The 18,001-nt window shown below is 38.8% G+C and overlaps 2 protein-coding genes across 10 annotated transcripts in view; one reads left to right on the plus strand and one right to left on the minus strand.

Annotated features, from left to right (window-relative positions):
* The first annotated feature begins 1,532 nt into the window (after nucleotides 1-1,532).
* On the plus strand, nucleotides 1,533-15,329 carry EIF3M (eukaryotic translation initiation factor 3 subunit M). The gene is made up of 11 exons (XM_071761810.1): nucleotides 1,533-1,672; nucleotides 3,141-3,273; nucleotides 3,836-3,974; nucleotides 4,334-4,457; nucleotides 5,003-5,097; nucleotides 8,733-8,816; nucleotides 10,172-10,271; nucleotides 10,715-10,796; nucleotides 13,868-14,011; nucleotides 14,568-14,628; nucleotides 15,054-15,329. Exons 1-11 carry the CDS (start codon nucleotides 1,631-1,633, stop codon nucleotides 15,172-15,174), a joined length of 1,125 nt encoding a protein of 374 aa, XP_071617911.1. The 5' UTR covers nucleotides 1,533-1,630; the 3' UTR covers nucleotides 15,175-15,329.
* Nucleotides 13,625-18,001, minus strand: part of CCDC73 (coiled-coil domain containing 73) — a 54,545-nt gene continuing 50,168 nt past the window's right edge. For 8 of the 9 annotated variants that reach the window (XM_071761803.1, XM_071761808.1, XM_071761802.1 and 5 more), the window contains 2 exons: nucleotides 16,161-16,347; nucleotides 13,625-14,074 (listed from right to left, as the gene is read on the minus strand). In XM_071761803.1, coding sequence (XP_071617904.1) covers nucleotides 14,043-14,074; nucleotides 16,161-16,347 — 219 coding nt within the window. In that variant the 3' untranslated portion in view covers nucleotides 13,625-14,042. Of the gene's footprint in view, nucleotides 14,075-14,618; nucleotides 16,348-18,001 lie in introns of those variants that run through there. The other variant, XM_071761801.1, reaches the window with a different exon arrangement.

Consider the following 18,001-nt stretch of genomic DNA (forward strand, 5'->3'; position numbering starts at 1 on the left):
TGCAGAGGAATTTCAGGCACAGAATGGGATCTACGGGAGCCTCGTGGCAGCTTGTGGTACCTCAGCTCCTGAAATGTGTGCTAAAGATCTGTGCAGATGCCAAGCTACCTTCAGTCCTGCTGGACTGTACTGAGCAGTATTAGAAGAAAGGCATCTGCACTTAAAAATGGTTATGTTTGTGTAAATGATCTCTAAATACAAACCACTACGAACACTAAATACCACTGTTAAGACCCGGTTTGTGTTTCTGTATTTATTGCTAAAACCTAATTTGTAAAATGGGGGGTTGATGTCTCATTGTCAGCAACAGATCTTTGTGCTACATGGTGTCAGCACCAGGAAGGCACTCAATGGTATCACCAATAAATCAATATTTGCTTTTTCATACCGCAGATTATTTATTTAAACCCTTGAAGCATAAAACACTACCTCCAGTCCTGGTGAACCACATCTCATTTAGTTATTTTACATCAGGGACAGGACTTTACAAAACACTGTGCCATCAAAATGATTCACAAGTTCTAATGTAAGCAACAGAGAACTCAGCACAGTAGTACCAGCCTCAGCTTTCTCATGGGCAAGGTAATCATCTCAGCTCTCTTTGCCTGGCACTTCTGAGCTCTGTTACAGGTTGTCAGATTGTATTTTTCTGAAGCAAAATTTATCTCAAATTATTCAATGACTTCTAGAATATTAAAAGCTCTTAATTACTTTCTAGCCATTACTGTTATATAGCAGTAAGGGGCCATCCACAAAGCCTTCTCTCAAACCTCTCCAGCTCTTATTTAATAAGTCTTTAAAAATACCTAACCCAAATGGGTTTGAGCCTATCTTATCCAGTGAGCACTCAGCATAAGCCACAGGGAAGTAAGTCTGCATGTGGTTTTCTTTCGTTCTACAATTTTTTTCTTCACTTTCAGTTTTTGAAATACCAGGAAAGTCAAACTACATTCTTGTTATTGTGTCAGACCTGCTGAATTGGAAATTTCTTACTCTTTATCTGAAAAAAAAAATATGCAACTTATTGGTAGAATCAAATCATTGCCATTTTTAACTGGAGTGTGAGCTCAGGGTGTATTCAGACAAGTGAAGCCGCCGGTTACCAGCAAAAAGAACTTGTGACCTATCCCTGAGCAGGTTTCACTCCTGACGTACCAAATCTGGTAGTTAAAATCCCCCAGGAAAAAGCATTTACACTTTGAAGAGGGGGGAGGAGGGCAGAAAACACCCCTTTCCCGTGGGGAGAGAACAAAGCACCCTCAGAGTTTCCTACGTGACAGACACAGCCGTGGCACTCAGGCAGCAGCGCACCTGGGAATGGCGGCAGAGGCGGCCGCCGCCTCCTGTACAGGCCCGGACACGGCGGGGGCAGCTGGGCCTGACAGGATTCCGCTGGTGAGAGCGGCACCGAGCGGGAGAGGGGCAGGAGAAAGCCGGGAGAGGGGCAGGAGCAAGCCGGGCAAGCAGCCGGTGCCGGACCCGCCTCTCGCCGCCTCAGCGCCCGGGGCCGCCTCCTGCACCGCCCCCGAGAGGCGGTGAAGCGGAAGCGGGCGGTGCGCGGGGCCGGAAGCGGCTCTGCCTTTCCGGTGCGGGCGGCGTGGTGGGACCGGCAGCGGCAGCTTCGGCCGCCATGAGCGTCCCGGCCTTTATCGACATCACGGAGGAGGATCAGGTCGGCAGCCGGGGCTCGGCGGGGGGGAGGTATGGCGGGTGTCGGCGGCAGAGCGAGGGGGCCCTGTCCCGGCCTCTGAGCGGCGATGCCGGGGCAGGGAAGCGCGGTAGGGCGGGCCGCGGCGTTGTGCTGGGTCAGGCGGAGGTTCGGGGGAAGCTGGGGGCCTGTCGGGTCTGCCCGCCTGACGGGACGGCTGTCGCTGTCCTGCCCGCCTGACGGGACGGCTGTTGCTGTCCTGGCTGTCCGCTCCCTCTGAGAGACTTTTCCTTGGGGAGGTTTAACATGGAGTGAAGAAACTGCAAACCGGGAGATCAGTCTGTGGTTCCCTTTTCCTCTTCAGAGGGGTTCGCTTCCTTCGGACTTTGTTCTCATTTCTCGTCAGTAGCACTTTTTAGTTTTGTTTTGTTTTTTTAAAGAGAGAAAAGCTGTTTGCAGTGGGCTGGGTACTTATGTGTCTTGGTTTGCAGGATTCTTTTTGCCTGGAAACTGTGAACTTTGAGCTGCTCCTTTGGTTTTGTCTTTGAATTTTAGGGCTAGTGGTTCCCCCAGTGTTTTAAGTGGGGCGTGATGTACACAGAGCTGGAAAATCTATAATAAACACACACACAGCTACGAGCCTTCAGTCGGGTTTCCATTTGCCATAAGGTCCCATAAATCCCCAGCACGTGGCTGGTCTGGAACAGCTCCGTGTTAGTGAAGGGTCCCGAGCACTGAGCCGTGTGGGATGGTACCGTGGTGATCTGATGCCCAACTTGATATAAATGGCACCTGATGAGATAGCAGCATCCCGGCAGAACTCCCCTGTGCCAGGAGCTCTGTGGTCTCAAAGAGATTGTCCCCAAAGGGTCCTGCTGCTGAAACTCTGGGTTTTGAAGTTAATGTATGGGCCAGTCACTGGTAGAAAAGTATTTTATGGGCATAGGTTTAAATCCTAACAAGGTAAGGCAGGTTGTAGCTTTATGTTGGGAACTGTCTTTCACTTGCATGGAGACTGTAAGTTCTGTCTTCTCTGAAGTGATTTTGTTTATACCCTTTTTCTTTTCTGGGGAAGAAGCAACTAAATGGTTTTATTGCTTTGCCTGAAGTTTTCAAAGGGAGTAAAAGGTAACAAATAGAAGAAAACATCTTTGTCACAAAAGCTTGCTAGGCCTGCTGTCCTCTAACCAGTTGTAAGTGACACGTTCACACTGTGAGAAAGCTGAACAGTTGTGTGATCTGTTCAGTTGTTGGCAAACCAGCCCTGGCACATGCAGCACCTCACACCAGGTGGGTGTGTGGGTTGTGCAGTGGAGGAGAGGGGGTGCTGTGTGTGGGGTACAGGGAGGTGGAGAGAAGTGACAAAGTGTGAGCACGTGGCAGGGGCAGAGTAGTGGTTGCAGAACAAAAACCTGTAAGAAATTCAGTTACTTTGACTCGGCTGCTCACAAAACAACTGTTGTGTTCAGTGTGTTGTCTGGTTTTGTTTAAGGCTGCAGAACTTCGAGCTTACCTGAAATCCAAAGGAGCAGAAATCTCTGAAGAAAATGCTGAAGGCGGGCTCCATGTGGACCTGGCACAGATTATTGAAGTCTGTGATGTGTGCCTGAAAGAGGATGACAAAGGTTTGCAGCTTTGAAGTCTTGTTGGTTTTGTTAAACAAATCACCATCAGTACTTTCAAACAGGGACAGTGGGCAGAATTTAGAGCCCTGAGCATGACGTGTGTGTTAATAAACACATCTTCATAAAACTGGAGGTGCTTGTTTCCATCATTGCCATGTAAAATTTGCATGTACTCTACCCCACCCTTCTCCAGACATCCAGTGCCCTTTGAAGAGGTCAGAGATTGAGCTAGACTGGGCATCTTATGAGGGCATAGTGACTGGTAGAGAAATCAGCTTTTCTCCTGGGGAAAAAAAAAAATAAAAAAAACAAACCAAAAGAAAAGTAAAAATCAAGACTTACTGTCAATTACTGGCTGTGGTACAGAAGATGTGAAAGACCACATGGGCCAAATCTTGTACTTTCTGATAAATATACAGATTGGATATGTTGGCTTTTTTTCTCTTTTACAATTCTTAACGATGCAAAATAATAATTCACAGCAAAAGTTAACTCTCCAGCAGTAGATAGGTGATGACTGCTGCTTGCAGATTTAAACAGCTGCATGTTTTGTGTTGTGCAGATGTTGAGAGTGTGATGAACAGTGTAGTCTCCTTGCTTCTTATCCTGGAACCTGACAAACAGGAAGCACTGATTGAAAACTTGTGTGAGAAGTTAGTAAAATTTCGGGAAGGAGAGCGCCCATCTCTTAGATTGCAGCTGTAAGTATTGTGCAGAGGAAAGTGAGACAATGGTATCTTCCAGCTGTATGTCTTTAAATCAAAAGTGCAGAGTGTCTGCCATGCTTCTCTCTGTTGCAGGAAGCACTCTTTTTTTACCTTCTTTTTCCTTGTCATGAAATGTACTTTCTTTGCTGGAGTATTGCAGAATAAATACTAAACACAGAGTTTTCTGGTTCTGTTGAAAACTTGGAAAACTGGAAGCCCCTACAATTCATCACAGATGTAAGGTGTCACCAGGTGCTTTGTTTGTGCGCACATTCATCTGAATAGAAACACTTCTGTGCACTCTGTTTAAGTTTTTTGAAGCCTCTTTAACTCAGTTTTTCATTGTGGTTTAGGCTGAGCAATCTCTTCCATGGAATGGATAAGAATACTCCTGTGAGGTACACTGTGTACTGCAGCCTCCTGAAAGTGGCCTCGTCCTGTGGTGCCATCCAGTACATTCCAACTGAACTAGATCAGGTAATTAATGTGTTGCTCCAAGGTACAGCCTTGGTATAACCATATTGCATCTCACTAAAAATTATTCAGGGTTGATACAGACCATCTTGCGCTGTCATTAAATTGACAGAGCCCAGTGAAGTATGAAGTACAGAATACTCAATTTGTCATCCTGTAAAGGTCTGTCTGCAGAATCCAAATCCAGTTGCTGTTTATTTGCTGTTTCTGGTGCTGAAGGTAGTTAGATGTGTCTGTTTCCTGCAACAGTAATGCAAGTGAAAGGCTTTGATCAGGAACAAGGCATCAGGTTCCTGTCCCTTGCCTTGAAATCAGTGTATTGGAATTACTCATCCTTACTTAGGATGTGATGTGGAGAGCACAGACTTTTGGCTTCTCACGAGAAAAATTCCAAGTTCTGGATGGGAAGCATGAGAGTCAGGGGCCCCAGAGGAGAAATCTCTGTGTAATATATTCTCAATCCTTTTCTGCCTGAGAGAAAATGAGAAATACTTCTGGTTTGCTTTTAGCTATTCCTCAATGTGCCTTTTCACTTCTGTTCTATCTAGGTCCGAAAATGGATTTCTGACTGGAATCTCAGCACAGAGAAAAAGCATACTCTTTTGAGACTGCTGTATGATGTCCTGGTAGACTGCAAAAAAAGGTATAAAAGACAAGTATTAGATGCTAGATGACTTGATTTTAAGTTGAGGTATTATAAAATCTGTAGGTGTCACAGTTTAAGTATAGGACAACAGGAAAAGTGTTTCTCAGAGCACTTTTAAAATTAATCTGTACTGATAACTTAATCCAATTGTACATGGGGGTTTTTTTCTTGTCTTCAAGCACTTTTGCATTAAACAAGTGTTTCCAAGAATATTAAAGTTAGCAGTGAACCACAGGCTCCCAAAATAAAACCATTTCTTTCTATGAATATTAATCTTTGAGCATTGTAGCATTATGCCAAGTTTATTATTTAATTGCACTTTTGACATTTTAGTGCATGGTAGTGCTATCTCTTATTTAATGATGTTGGGAGGCTTATCAATCAGAGTTAACAGATTCAGTCTTTCATGTAAACATTACCATTAGGACAGAGCTTTCCACTAGTCATGGAAATTAATGTCCACAGAATACCTGCTTGGCCATTTAAAATTATTATCCTGGATCATAAGCAGCATCTTTGATCTAACAAACTTGGCAGACCAGTGTCTTCTGGCATGTAAAGTAATCCTGTGTGTATCGTGCTTGTAAATTAATGTAAGTCTTAACTGAGAGCTGTCAGCAGTTTATCTTGCAGATGTGATAATGTGTGTTGCCTTCGTTGGCCAGGGCTGTAGAGATGGGCTGCAGTCCAGAGGTGGTTTCAGCCTGTAGTTCCACAACAGTTTCAGCCTGTAGTTCCACAACAGTTTCAGCCCATCTAGCCTGTCCCTGCTATGGTCTGGGATGTGTGTGTGTGGTGTTTGTTGCTTTCATCCTGCCCTTCCCTTTCACTCTCTTTAGAGTTTGTTTTCTAAGTTGTTTTCATTTTCATCAGGACCTCTACTCTGCTGACTAAGGACTGATTGTAGAACTGCACCTGCACTTTCTGTCCTTACCCCCTGTCCCTGTCCTGTCCCCTCCAGCTACCAGTACATGGGGGTATTTGCATTGGTTGCAGCTGCAGAGTGAACTGGACTGGGGAGGTGACCTTGCCAGGGGTAAAAAAAGGCAGGTATGGAGCTGTCATAGGAGGAGGAGAGTTTTTTTCTGGCAGGAGTTAGCTTATTCTGGCCTGGTGAAATTGTAGCCTGGAAATGCTGCACCAGCACACAGGATCATTTTAAACTAACCTCAATTTAGGGATGACTAATACTTGCAGAGTAGTTACACTGTGAGCTGCAACATGATTGGGAATTCCTATTCCTGTTAGTAACATTAAAATGCTTTTGCATTGATAGTACTGTATGGCAGATTTAGTAAAAATAATTTCAGAAAGGTTAATCACAAATCTTAAGCATGGCTTAGTGCTTATTTTGTTTCAGAAGTATTACACTGATACTGCATAATCTCCTTTTAAAGACTTCTCATCGTATTGATTTATTAAGAAGTTTTAACTAGCTTAATTCCCATACTTAATAGCTAAATATCTTTAGCTAGTCTTGTTATCAAATCTGTGTATTATACTTTTAATTTTTGTTTCCAGCACTACCAGTAATGCAGTGACCAAGTAGTTTTCAGTGATATTTTAAAGTTAGGCATTAAAAACTTTGACAAACCCTGTAATATATTACTTCTGCACTCAGTGTCTTTACCATCTGCAAGCTTTGCACTGAGAGAAGCAATTTTTCAGAGCACTTACACATGTCTCCAAAAAAAAAAAAAAACCAAGAAGTGACCCCAGCACCTTTGACCTGGCTCAGTCTCCTGGATCAGTGGGCAGTATTTGCAATAAGTATGGGAAACTCTCAGGAGCATTCCAGTGTTAGCACTCAGGAATGTTGCCCTATCTAGCAATATGGGAAGATAAGAAGCAACTGAAAAATCAGTAATAAAAATCATACCTCACTTACTGTGTTGATTTATACTGAAGGGAAAAGCATACATTGTTGAAAACAATTCAGTTTAATTTTTTAGTTGTTTTTTATGTTTAACTTCACTCAGCACAGCAGAAGAGATGGTTTCCATAGCTAATAGACTGTCCCCAGTGGATAACTTGGTAGTGAACAGATTGTTAGCTCATGGAAAGAGGATCATGCAGATGTTCTGTGTTGTGTTCCCTTTTCTGCAGCAAGAAGTGAAAGCTTATTTTATCAAGTCTTTTCCAGTCACTTTCTGCTTGAACTTTCTTCTGTCTGGTTATCAAAATCATCTTGATCCCTTTAAAGAGGGGTTTTTATCTTTCCTGGGGTCAACTGAAGAAAAAATGGTGTTGGTAGCTGGAAAACAGGTGGCTGGTGTGGCTTGTTTAAGAGTTGTAGTTAAGCTTTGCAGGAGGTCAGTGTCCATTCAGACCTGTGCTGCTGTGTGGGTTAAACCCATGTCACAGCACAGTATGTACTGGGAATGTTGATTTGTTCCTTCTCTGTACAAGTTATGATATTAACTTAAATCATGAAAGCAAATTGAAACTTGATTCTTGAACAGTTCTTTTTTTAAGGAAATGTTGGAGGTCTGTCAGACAACACGGGAAAATTTGCTGTGTCTGCAATTGAGATACTTGGAAGGAAGAGCTTAGCTTTACACTGTAACTCTCTGTACTCTGGAGAGTACTATCCAGCCTTCCTCCTATCCGCTGAGAAAGTAACTCTCAGAAAATTAGTTGCCAGTCTCTGTATGCATGGCAGATTTCTGCAAAGCACATCCCTCTCATCAAGGTGTGTTTGTGCTCTCTAGACTCAGATCTATCCTGTCCAAAGGAAGTAGTAAGATGGCATCAGCAAAATGTATTCTGTGTATGGAAGAACTGTCACACCCTTTGTTTTAATAGTTAGCAAGATTGCATGAGAAATAGGAAATGTATTTTTCTGTATGTACAGCATAATCAGTGTGTATGTTTTTTTTCTGAAAATTTTGTAAAAAGCTTCAGCAGCTGCTTGCCTCACTGGTGGCAAGAACTGCTACATGAAAATAAAATCTTAAAATGACAAAGTAAGGGTAACATTGTAACTGTCAGTAACATTGATGAGATGTTGTTTACAAAATAGACAAGGCAGTAGGTTTATTCAGTGTTTGTTTTGTTTTTCTACAAGCTGTCTGTCAAAGCAGTGTTGGAAGCTGCTTGCTTCAGCAGCCTAAGCCAAGCTAATTGCTGGCTGCTTAACTCTGTCAGTAAAACGAGCAGAATACTCACTGAATGCTGAAGAGAAAATCTGAAGGAAGAAAGGACAGCTTCTTATACAGTCACTTTCCTGACCATAAATATCCTTTAAGATATGCCATTTTACATTTGAAATAAACTTTGCAGCACTACTTATTCTGCAATGATTAAATCCAGATGTGCATAAGAGGAGTATTCTAGTGAACCATATAAAGCTGTTCTTAGCTCAGAAAGCTTTTTCCATAACCAGCAAGTAATTTATCAATTTAAGAGAATGAAATGAAGGGTGAAGATAAACATTCTGTAGAACAAGAATTGAAAGAATACATCTAGTTAATTTGTTCTCTGCATTGGAATTAAAATGGATCATCTACATCTCTTTCAAGTGTAATTTAATATGACCTATAACGTCGCAGTGGAATTATTTAAATATTTAAGCATCTTGTTTGAAGTATTTTTTCAGCAGTCCTGAGGTAACTTTGTTTTTCCTTCTACAGTGACACTGCAGCAAAAGTAATGGTGGAACTACTGGGAAGTTACACAGAGGATAATGCTTCTCAGGCTAGAGCTGATGCTCACAGGTAATACTGACTTCCTCATCTCCTTAAAAGTACCTTTTTCTCAATTGCTAAATTATGCTGACCACCTTACTATTAAAAATATCAAATGGCCTGGGAGGCAGGGGCCCTGGCACAGCCTCTTTTCTGTAGCATGGCTGGCTTGATTAAGGGCTTACCTGGGCAGCCTGTGGTAGGTTGTTGCCAGGCAGGGTCAGGTGAAGTCCACTCTGCAAGTGTACAGGTGTCACTGCTGAGAGAGCCTCCAGTAAGGATGTTGTTTACACCAGCTGTGCAACCAAAATTTGAATTGGCATTCTTTATTTCAGATTTGTACTTGCTGATTTTTCTATTCTCTAACTTCTGAGTGTTCTTTTCAAATAGCACTTTCTGTTGAAAAAAAGAAATTCTTGCTCTTTTCTGTAAGCGAATACTTAGGATGTGAACTGCACAGAAATATGTTTGTGTTGGACACACCAGGAGTAAATTGATTTTTAATAGATTTTTAAAACAGATTTTTTAACCCACTGGCCAAAATGAGTAAAAGCTTGTACTTTAACATTCTACCTATCATTATGCTTCTTAGAAATTATTTTTAATAAGCCAGGTAGTTCTGCCAGGTGTGCACAACCAGCAGCTGTCAAGGGAGTTGTTTATACTTGGGCATGGATGACTCATTTTGAAAATTAAAAGTGTCTTTGTATAAATGAAAACTTCATTGACTACCCTACAGCAGTCTGAGGCCTTTTACATCTGAAGGAACAGATGTACCTCTGCCTAAGGTTTATCATCTTGCTGTGTCTGTGCAGCCCTTTGGTTCCTCTGGGTGTATGCGATGTGGCAGGGTTGTGGTCCAGGCTGTCAGTGTAGCACGGAGTCTTCTGATGTGCTGCTGAACAAAAGCTTTCATCTAGAGTTCTAGAAACACTTTAGGTCTGTTTATAATCTGGAGCTGTAACTGATAAATCGTAGGGCTTCCAGTGTTTGGTGTTGGGATTTTCTCTGTTTTGTGTCACACATTCAAGTGTAATTAATCTTCCTAACAACTTTCTATGAATTTCTATGAAACTTTAGGAGGACAGTAAATTTACATCAAGGAATGAAGGTTTAGCTGGAAAGAAATGCATAGATGGAACTGGTAGGGTGATCTGTACTCGTACCACCTGGCAAATTTCATTTGTGATTCTGGGCAAATCACTTAATGCTTTCTGTTTCTTGTTTTTTCCATCTGCAAAATGAAGGTTAAAATTGCAACATGACATGTTTTTGTATTTAAGAACAGTTGAAAATCTTTGTGTGTTTCCTAGAAAGAACAACAAATTGAGTTGCACTTATAAAAATGTGATTGCTTTAAAAACGAATTTTTCTTTTCCAATCAGATGTATTGTACGAGCATTGAAGGATCCAAATACCTTTCTTTTTGATCATCTTCTTGCCTTAAAACCAGTCAAATTTTTGGAAGGAGAACTTATTCATGATGTAAGTAACTTTATTTTTTGCAAGATGGTTTGATATCTGTAAAATGCCTTATCAGTGTCTTTCAAAAGTCATTAGAATAGTTATCTGTGCCAGTAATTCTGAGCTGCAGTGCACTGTTTCTCTTAAAGCTTTTAGAATTAAAAAAAATTAAACATTACACATGAAATGTTTTGCTTCGGAAGTTTCAGAGATGTAAAAAGGTTACAAACCTGCACTCACTGGAATTCTGTAGCAAAACTGCCTTTTAAGTCTGAGCAAAGGCTCTAAGCTCAGCAGAGGTTGTCTTCAACTATTCATGCAAGACAGACTTTTACATCTGAACAGTTAATTTTTCTGTTCAATACCAGCAGGTATATATTTATATATATTTATGTGTCCAGTCTGCAAGGAGGGAAACGTAGATAATATTTAAACTGTTTCTGCATTTGTTTTCCATCTTCTAGCTTTTGACAATTTTTGTAAGTGCTAAACTAGCATCTTATGTCAAGTTTTATCAGAACAACAAAGACTTCATTGACTCCCTTGGTAAGTTTTCAGATTGTTATATTTCTGTTCACATGGAATAAGGTATGGAAGGTGCAAAGTGTCTCTGAACCCATTTATTGAATACAAGGAAATTTAGTAGGCATTTTAAAGAATGAATTGAGTTTGTAGACTCTTATTAGATCATAACAGACCATCCAACTGCAGTTTGGTTTACTAGGACAAGCTGTTGTACAGGTTTAGAAGAGAACTGTATTTTTCCCCACTTCCCCTTTTTAAGAGGGAAATTTTAATGCAATGGCACTTCAGGCTGGGCCAGAGATCACAACTGACCTGAGTATGCCAGCAGCTTATGCAAATCTTCTGCAATTTGTCTGTGATTTTCTGTGATCAATAACTTTATAGCAGCAAATACTTCTGAACAGTAAAACATGTGAATTGTGTGTGTTTGTGTGTGCTGATGCATTAGACCTAGCAAGCCAGTCTGTCCCAGTTAATTTGTTTCATCACATGAAGCAATGTGATGGAATGTTAATGTCAGCACCCTCTTTATTTACACACTGTGGAAAAAAGGAGTAGTAATTAACACTTTGACACTCCCCCATTGATGTGTAATTGACTGTTTCAAAGGAGCACTGGTTCATAAGCTATTGCATGAATTAAAATGACGTTTTTTATATTCCAGCTTTTTAGGACAGGGGTCAGTGACAATGCAGAAATTGCTCAATGATGCAGATTTTTTTATTACTACATTAAGGTTTTGACATATTGGTAATGAATAAATGTTTCCATAAAAATCAGATTATTTTTTTTTATAACTTTGATTTTGAAATGACACTTGAGGACTAGCTGAATGCATTGGAGGAAAGGCATACTTTAACTAAAGCAGAGTTTGGTGCAACCTTTTACACCTGCATTATTTTGTTTAATGGACTGTGGTATAACTGAGAATAATTATCCCCAAAGCTTTAAAATGCTGGTACTTTGGATATGAAAATGATGGAAGTATCAAGATATTTATTTGTGGACATACTTAGCAGCAAGTTTTTGGTAGTCTATGTATATAGGATAAGTATACCTTTTGTCATATTTATTTTTCAATATTGGTTGTGTAGAATACTTTCTCAGGGGAAAGTGAGTTTTGTAGTTCTGTAGTATACATTTTTTTATATATCAAAATGGGTTATCTGTTGAGCTTTTTGTCCACAGAAGTATTTGCTGAAAATTCTGCTATGCTTACATTTGAATAAAATTATGGAAGATGAATTGCACATGTTTGTAGACATAATTGTGTAATATACAGGAGTAATTTTTTCTTTCATTTTGCTTCCCTGTCTATTTCTGTATGCATTTTCAGTATATCTAGGTATCACATAATCCTAGTAAAATCTTTAAATCTGTGTAACTATTTTAAAAGACTTTAATTACTATTTATCTTGATTGCTCACCTGCTTTATGGTGTACTCAAATGCTGAATGTCTTTGAGCAGTGGGCAAGGTAAAGGGTCTGAGGCAGTGCAGACTGGAATGCTAGTAACTTGGTCTGAGTGTTTCAGCCATGCCTTTGAAAAGCAAGGGCAGTTTGGTATAGAAAACAATACAGTTATTAGAGCAGGCATTCAAAAATTCTTCAGAACATCTGTGATCTGTTCCAAAAAAATAGATACATTTATAACCACGCTTTAAAGATTATGATTTTTCTTTTTTTTAATAACTTGCTAAGATATTGGTCTTTAAAAGAAAGGATATTAATAATAGGTTTTCAGTGACAGTACAGCATCAGCTTTAGTTCAAACCTTTCCTGGATCAGGACCAGTTAAAATTATTCTGTGAAAGCTGTGCAGTGATGGCTCCTACAGGTGGCATCAGTTTGTTACAATTTGTTGGTTTATTAATGCTGACAATTCAGGCCAACAGTAGCATTATCTGTGTCAACTGAATCGCCCTAACATGTCCACATTCAATCTGGTATTACCAGCAGCCTTTTTCAGAAAGTTAATCAGCATCTAATTTGCATTTGTTAATTAGGGTTAATGTGTGCTAATTGATTTTCTGATGCTTGTAGAATTCCATTAAACCCAGTTAGGTATAGTTGGGGGTGCTCCTCATTCGTATGAATTATGGTGATCACATTTTTGTTGAATTGGTGCCAAATAGTGAACCTGCATCATAATTATAGCTAATTAACACAACATGGTGTCCTGCACTCATGTGCTTTCCTATTAGTGTGTGGATGTTATAAATTCCAAACTTAAATATTTACTGAAGCAATGCAAATGTTTATAATGCCATTCCCAGACAAAATGATTGACATTCATTTTAAAGAAACTTCCTCTGAATCTTAGTTGGTACCTCACAGAACTTGGATTAAGAAATCCTTTGATTCCTTCACCTGAATGTCTTAACTTTGCTGATCTAGACTTCTTTTCAGGAAAAGAGTCTTGGATTTAGATGTGCAAGCCCTTGGCTTAGGGCCTGGTGTTGCCATTTATACAACTATGTGAAAGGTTTAACCCAACTTTGAATATCTGCTCCTCTGTTCTTGAAGAGCACTTTTTTGCCACTGAATGCTGTAAGCACACCTGTTACTCGTGACTTTTTTTGCTGTAGTGTGAAGTTAATCAGGTGCATTCTTCTGGCACAAAAATGTTATGTTGCCAAACCATTACAGAGAGAGGTTTATGAATGAGCAGTGAGGCTGTAAGAAGGTTTTGACATTACCAGTCAGGTGTTTTACATTTGTTGTTGCATTGCTGTTCTTCCAGATGATGTGACTGCAAATTCACTTGCACCCTCACCACCTAACATTCTCTTAAGGTGCTGTTTTTACAGTTTAAAAATATGCATTTTTGTAGATATTTGTTACATTTCACAATGTAATGACAATGACTGAGTCTTGATGAAGTACCTATAGGCAGCTTAACTACCTATTTAAGCAAAACACAAGGGAAGATGCAAGAATTAATGTTTTACTTCAGAAAATGTTGATAAGTACAGGTGGAATATTTTCTTGATGGGAATTAAAATTATTGGAAGCATATATGGTAGAAATCCCATTAAAATGAATTACTGAATTATAATTCAGATCCATAATCTATTAAAACTTCTACACAGGCTTGTTGCACGAACACAATATGGCAAAAATGAGGCTACTCACCTTCATGGGAATGGCTGTAGAGAATAAAGAAATATCCTTTGATACAATGCAACAGGAACTTCAGATTGGAGCAGATGACGTAGAAGCATTTGTTATTGATGGTAAGAACTGTAGTTCCATATTTACACAATGCTAATGAACAGTGGCTTCTCTTGTCTTCCAGGCTAATGTTAAATATTCAGAAACATACTCATTTTTAGTGTCTGTTGCAAGATAACAGCTGCAAAACTTCATGCCTTAATATGTGCCTAACTGTTGTCTTTTAAATAGTGTTGTTCTTTTCAGTGATGGAAGCTCTATTTCATGTAATTATTTATAGAACTAATAAATTGTTTGCAGGTACAATTTGTCATCTGGTTTTGTTTGCTGTCATTAAAACAGGATGTGTTTGTAGGGGAGAGAAGTTCATAAAACCTGTACAGGATATTGCTTTAATAGACTGGCACCAAACAATAGGATTCATGCATGACCTTCATCTCGTTACATCATTTTGCTTTTCTGCTTACTAGACTGTTAAAACCAGCAGCAAATTTATATTAAGTCAACTGCTGTGTTTTTCTGTTTGTATTGGTCTAATTTTGAACAGTTTTAATGCAGTTAAATACCTTTGCAGTGTCTGGAAAATGTTGCTCAAAACAGCATTGTGGTTTTTTGCAGCTGTAAAGACAAAGATGGTGTACTGCAAAATAGATCAGACACAGAGGAAAGTAGTTGTCAGGTAAGACTTTATTCTTCAACAGCATTTTGCAGAACTTAGTGTTTTCTAATTATTTCACCTACATTTGTAGAATATTTTAACTAGAAGCAAGGTATTGTTCCGATCAGTTGCTGGTAGTTAAATAGTTGCTATTTATCATAATTTTATTAAAGCTCACACTGAATGTGATTAGCTTATTTAATGAAAGAGTCCTATTTTCCAGCACATTTCATTTAATGACCTAATGGTGACAAGAATACTAATGACTGTTGTTGCATTAAATATTTGGGAAGGCTACAGAATTCTCTAACTAGTAAGGTGCAGCCCTGTATATAGAAAATAAACATTTTCCTATTCACTTGTGAGAGTAAAGTAATGCTATAGAAGAATTATTAGGTGAGCATGACATCTAGTAATCATGTTCTAATTTTGTTTTATTTCTTTAGTCACAGCACGCATCGGACTTTTGGAAAGCAGCAATGGCAGCAATTGTATGACACTCTAAACACCTGGAAACAAAATTTGAATCAAGTGAAAAACAGTCTCCTCCGTCTCTCAGAAACCTAAATATTTTTTTTTTACCTAGTCACGTCACTAGCGATGAAATTCACTCAAAACTTTGACAATTTGTGTCTTCAAAATGTATGGAATTGGTTTTAAAAAGATAAATATTCTAAATTCCAACAAAAAAAAAAAAGCAATAAAACTTGTATGGGAAAATATCTCCTGTTGATTTTCTTATGTAATTAACAACAAACAGTTGCAATATTGGCTATGTTTCTTTTGTTCTTATTTAAGTTTACAGTATGAGGATCTTTGTTTGCAAGAGGTGTGGAGGGAAAGGAAGGAGATCAGAATTATAACAGTGCAAGTGATTGAAAAGCAAGAGAAAATTTCCCTTGTACATTAAGCGAGGAAGAAGATGAACAAATTAGAAGTAAAGCCCTATGAAGATGTGCAGCCTTATCTCTGTAAATCATCTGTGATGGTTTTGTGTTGAAAGAGACCTTATTGATACAGATTTAACTGCACCAAATATATTTAAATAATTTGGCAGTAAAGGTAAGCAGAAGGTTTTTGTGTTCTTCTGCCACTTGGAACTGCTGCAAGTTGTTATAAATGTTTGTAGAAACGATTGTGTTTTGAAACAATTGCAGGTTATTTTGCTTGAAAACAGGGTGAGCAATTTTGACAGAGAAACAAATTGCAGTATTTCAGCCAAAACTGCTGAGGGAGCAAGAAAAGGGCACTCTAGTAATTGTTTAGTTTTACTTAATGGATATTAAAACATTGAAGTGTGAACTCCTAAACTTTGAGCAAAACTCCTAACAACTTGGGATTCGAGTGCAGAAACAGAGAACAAACATTTATTATTATTAGGGATTATATCAATTTTTTTAACATAAATTTGTATATACTGTACTAAACATGAAAGCAGAGTGCATATATAACACATTCTGTGGGGATATTTCTACAAATCTTATTTTATGTTAAGTGATTTATCTGCACCTAAGAGGCACGTTTTTTACCTCCTGCCACTGATCTTCACTGACCTTCTTCATATTTTCTTTTTCTTGCTGAATGAATTCTCTCCAAATTCAGGAATTTCTCGGTTTCTTCTGTTTGGTTTTGTACAATGGAGTTACAAGTTGAACAGCTCTCTTCATCTCTGAGTGCATTTTCACTTGCTGGAGTTACAGTCTTGTGAGGTGACTTCTCGTGCTGTAATTCTTCTTTCATCTGACAAAACACAAATTTGGCAGTTAATCCAGTGAAATTCAGGTACAAAGGTTCAAACTGTTGGATTTTGCTGAGCATCAAGCAAGCAAGTAAATGTGAATAGAAAGATCAATTGGCTGGAAAAAATAGATATTGTTTGAAGTGCTTGCTTCAGCTTTAATTCAGAAAACTTGATAGTGGCAAATACTCATTTATAACCCAAACCTTAGCATAAGACTTGGTACAGAAGAGTATGTTTAAAACTAAAAAGACAAACCTGTACTAGAATGCAGATTAGTAAAATAAATAGTTTAATTAAACAGTTTAATGTTGCAATTGACATTTCTATTGCCATGCAAGCATTTGATTAACAAAACCCAAAATCATGAGGTTTATGGTGTTAACTCCCTCTCTGCTTCACTGCATAGATCAGAAAGCAAACCTCATTAACTAACACAAGCTCTGTGAGAGGTTGCTGTGTTTTTATATTAAACATTTTTTTTGCTCCTTGAATAGTTTTTACTTGGTATCTATCCCAGCCAAACACATATGGCAACACAGTAGGAAGAGGTTTTTGGTTGAATTAGGAGTTCTCCACTCATAAACCAGTTCCTCTCATGGAAGCCAGCACACAGCACAACGAAGCCATGTTACACAGAGTGGTTCCTGGGGATCTGTAAGGTGACATGAAATACTTTGATTGCATGCTAGGGAATTCTCTTACAGGAATTGCAAGATAAGGCCTTCTTCCTCTGCTCAGTTATTTTTTAATATTGATGCAACTGCTTGAATCAACTGTTAAGCTGCAAGTCTTCATCAGGCCTGCCTTTATTTTTTTTTTTTTTTTTTTTTTTTTGGCTGTAATTTTCCTTTCCCTGTGAACAAACATTTCTTGAAGTTTGAAATATGAACAATAAACCTCATGTAATTTGGTGACTTAGCCTGTTACATCTGTAAGGACATAACTGCCATGCAGGTGAAGCCACTGCTACTTCAGGGCAGTAATGACTGTAATCTCCATTTCAGTGAGGAAATAATTCTTTTGAGCAATAATGTTTTCAAGCTGTTAATTCCAGTGGCTGTATGTATATAGATATAAAGAGCATGGGAGAATATATATATATATATATATATATATATATACACAAGCTCTCCCATGCTCTTTCCCAGGGCCTCAGAAAGAAGGAGATGGTACTTTATTGCAAGCCACTAGTCAAAATCTCTATGGAATAGCACATGGGACTGTAACTGTCCTATACCCACAATCCAAGAGAAGACCCTTCATTTACATCTTTCATATATGGAAGTGAAATTTTCCAGTTAAATTAAGCCATGCCCTGTTGGATTCTACTGAATCCAACATTTAGATCTCCTTGGAGAAATAATTAAAGGTGTGCAATATATATAGCACTTTAATATAGTTCTTTGACAGTGGGTTTAGAGTAAAGCTTAAAAATAAAACCTGAACTGTCAAACTTCAAGGCCTCAGCATTTTCACAATAATATACAAGGAAAACATGTCTTATTCAGTGCTGGAAACAAGTGGCCACCTGTCGGACTCGTATGAAAAACCCTATAGGACACATGATTAGACTTATTTTTAAACTGAGCTGACAAAGCTTATTCAGCCTTTCTTTGGTAGTCAGACACGAACAGACTAATTTTTAAAATACTT

Source organism: Heliangelus exortis, chromosome 18, assembly GCF_036169615.1.
Source record: "Heliangelus exortis chromosome 18, bHelExo1.hap1, whole genome shotgun sequence".
NCBI lineage: Eukaryota > Metazoa > Chordata > Aves > Apodiformes > Trochilidae > Heliangelus > Heliangelus exortis.